The following is a 3262-nucleotide window of genomic DNA, read 5'->3' as shown; positions in this document are numbered from 1 at the left end:
ATTGTGTGTACCCATATGCAATCAAAGATGGTATACAATAGTCAATAAGCACTTGCTTATTCTATAGGTCAAGGAAAAACCTATTATTTTCCATTAAGTACTTAGAAGTTATTATTAATTTAAAACCATTGATAAGTATATTTATATTTTTGGGGAGCATATTTTATCAATTGCATATCCTCCAAACAAATTTTAAGCACACCTATGTGTGTTCCTCAGTATAAGTATAACTCATATCATGTTTTCAGATTATTATTTATTACCATAATTTCTACCACACATTTACTATTAGGATCATATGGGTCACTATTTAGTCGTGCTAACTAAAATGTTGACTACTGAATATACTAACTATGAAATTCAACTTCAAGATATTTGACAAAATTTAATACTAACCATATCTATAAAATGTCTTTTAACTTTTTATTTATTACAAATAACCTATTTTTAAATTCAATTTAAATATAAAAATATCAAACCATAATTCATAAAACATTACAATGAAAAAAAATATTTTTAAATTTACATGATCAATAAGTTATCTTTTAAGTAAAAAAGCAATTGATTAATACCTACTAAGTCAATATAATTTTAAGAAAAATTTTAAGTTAAATTTTTTTAGCTTATTTCTTAGCAAAGGCTTCATCTAAATGCATTGAGTATACAGATCTTAATATTGAAAATATCTTTTGATTTTTATAAGGGTGACCAGTTAAAGGATCTCTGTATCTGGCATAATCTTCAGTGAATACACACTGTCTATGTGGTTTGATTGGTTTGGCTACTTTCTTGGGGAACATTCGTTCAAATTCATGAGGTTCATTCACTGTGATGGTAGTGCGCTCAATAAACTCACGACTTTCACACTTCACATTTTGTTCTTCACTTTCGATGTTTACAGTATCATCTTCAGCTAATAATGGATAAGCTTTACTAAGGAATTTTACAGAGGTCAAGTATGTGACACGGGGTTTAGCTCTTGTCTGTTTTCTAGCCAATTCTAATTTTTCAAATTTTTCCAATGATTTTAAATTCTCTTCTTCAGTAAGCTTTGCTTCTTCTAACAATTCTTGTTGCGAAGGCATTTCCTCTGGAGGCATTGGTTTATTTCGTTTGATTTTACTGACACGCTCTTTAATACGTTCTATTGTCTCTTGAGATTTAACTGCTGTTGATTGTCGTATTGATTTTCGTTCATATGACGTTTCAGCTACCACTTTTTCTGTGATAGAACGTTTTCTTTTTGGAGCTTCTTTTTGTTCAACAGGTTTTGGCACTTTAGGCTCTTGATATCTAAAATAAATTTGATAAATTATAAGATAGTTACAACAAAATAAAACATTGGAAGTTTTTAGTGCAATGATTCTTAACATTTTTATATACCAATATCACCAATAAATTTACAATAGGTACAACTTGAAAGAAAATGCAAATCTTCATCACTACTACTATACATTTAATACTGTTATTATTTACATAACCAGCAAAAGGAATAATCATACATTTCTTTATTAGCATTCAGCAAATCTATTTATGCAATGATACATTAAAAACCTTGAAATAGTCGCTTAATACACTTTTAAGTTTTAAAGAAATATGTGAAATAAGTATATTTTTTTTGTACTAAAATATGCTCTTATCCAAAATATTGTTTAATATTTCTTTTTTTAATATCATAGAATAAATATGTATTTTTAATTAAAATTTAAATAGTTTAATCACATTTTTGATCATATACATTATCTTAACTTAAGTGCAATTTAAATATATATATATTTAATATACACTTAGGTACATACCTATACAGTACACATAATATATTATGCACATATTTATACTATTGTTAAAACATTTAAAACAATAAGAATAAAAATAATTGATAACTAATACCATTGATTATACATAGTAGTAAAGTAAGTTTATTATTAAAATGTATGTAGAATTAATGGTAATAAATATGAGCAATGATTTCACAACTTCATATTCATTTATATTACTAGATACCTAATGAATGTTTATTAAAAAGATCACTTATTTGATTTCATGAAAAGAACAGCATTTTTAAACTATATTTTATTTTAGGTAAAATATATATTAAAATTATGGATGTGTTTGATAATTTTATACATTAAGAGAATAACAATAAAAACTTTTTTTAACAAGTGTTTGTGTTTAATTTATGCTTTTCAAAAACTAAGACTAAATATTAGTACACTTTTACTGAGGAAAATATAATATTTATAATTAAAAATTTATCAATATATTTATATTAAAATATTTAACCATGTGTAATCGTAATGTACCAACCTATTAGTTTTTTTTTGAGTTAGTTCTTCATCTTCAATGTCTGATATCACTTCATCATTTTCATCGATACTGAAATCTGAATCAACTTCATCTGGTGCTTCTTCGTCAACAAAATGAAAATCATTGTCTTCTTCATCTTCATTGAAACCACCGTAAGTAGTCTTATAAAATTCATCATCTGCTTCTTCTTCGTCTAATAAACGTGCTAATTTGTTACCAGCATTTGAACGACGTTCCCTTTCAGCAGCCATAGCCTGAAACTATCATATTTTGAACATTAATTACATAAATCACACAGATCAAAACACCATAAAGACGAGTAAAACTTTAAAGTAATATATTAACCTACGATTGTAAATACACTGTAGTCAGTTGAGTTAAATGTTTTCTCAGAAGTATTGATTGTACGTTAAAACAATGTAAGTTGTAGATTAAATGTCAAAAGCATAATTTGTCTGTTGTTCAATGCTTGATCATAAGAATATAACTTATGTGCATACTTTGTAATACAATTGTTCGCTTAGGTAAAATGAAAACCAATATCCATTAGAAATTTAAATAACTCAAAATAGTTAAACATTGAAGGAATTATTTAATAACTAATAAATTCTTTTATTTTAATATTTTACAAAATCAGCTTTTACTTACTAGTTCTAGCATAAATACTAAATACCTAAACGTTTTAAACGCTGCTATCACGATTCACGCTATCATAGTGTTATGATATAAGAAAGAAGTTACTAACGAATATTGAAAAATTGGTTGTGTCATTGGTTCTCAACATTTTAATTTACTATCTCTTGTAATCATTTCTATCACGGATTAATGGAAAGAATAAAAAAACAAATTTTTAGACAGGTATGCAATAATAATAGTGTTTGTTGTATTTTGTACATAGGTATTTCATTCGTATTGCTTCATAATCAAATAGATCTACATTAAATAGTAGATAGTT

At 25.8% G+C, this 3262-nt stretch overlaps 1 protein-coding gene across 2 annotated transcripts; it reads right to left on the bottom strand.

The window, feature by feature from the left end:
- Window positions 1-506: 506 nt before the first annotated feature.
- LOC112599671 (vacuolar protein sorting-associated protein 72 homolog) lies at window positions 507-2948 on the bottom strand. 2 transcript variants are annotated; one of them, XM_025346681.1, is made up of 3 exons: window positions 2653-2948; window positions 2308-2567; window positions 507-1293 (listed from the first exon to the last, which is right to left on the bottom strand). In XM_025346681.1, exons 2-3 carry the CDS (start codon window positions 2556-2558, stop codon window positions 624-626), a joined length of 921 nt encoding a protein of 306 aa, XP_025202466.1. In that variant the 5' UTR covers window positions 2559-2567; window positions 2653-2948; the 3' UTR covers window positions 507-623. The 2 variants fall into 2 exon arrangements, with proteins under 2 accessions (XP_025202466.1, XP_025202465.1); XM_025346680.1 differs by having other exon boundaries at window positions 2657-2947.
- Window positions 2949-3262: the final 314 nt, after the last annotated feature.

The sequence above is a fragment of the Melanaphis sacchari genome, unplaced genomic scaffold (assembly GCF_002803265.2).
Source record: "Melanaphis sacchari strain LSU unplaced genomic scaffold, SCAv2.0 Contig54_pilon_pilon, whole genome shotgun sequence".
NCBI lineage: Eukaryota > Metazoa > Arthropoda > Insecta > Hemiptera > Aphididae > Melanaphis > Melanaphis sacchari.
The sequence above is the reverse complement of the archived record's forward strand: the minus strand, read 5'-3'. Positions and strand labels throughout refer to the sequence as shown.

Bases quoted from the DNA above. Each gene is read 5' to 3' on its own strand.
- LOC112599671 (XM_025346681.1), bottom strand. From the start codon at position 2,558: ATGGCTGCTGAAAGGGAACGTCGTTCAAATGCTGGTAACAAATTAGCA. The intron at 1,294-2,307 runs GTTGGTACATTA...AATTTATTTTAG, and splicing joins ACTCAAAAAAAAACTAATAG to ATATCAAGAGCCTAAAGTGC.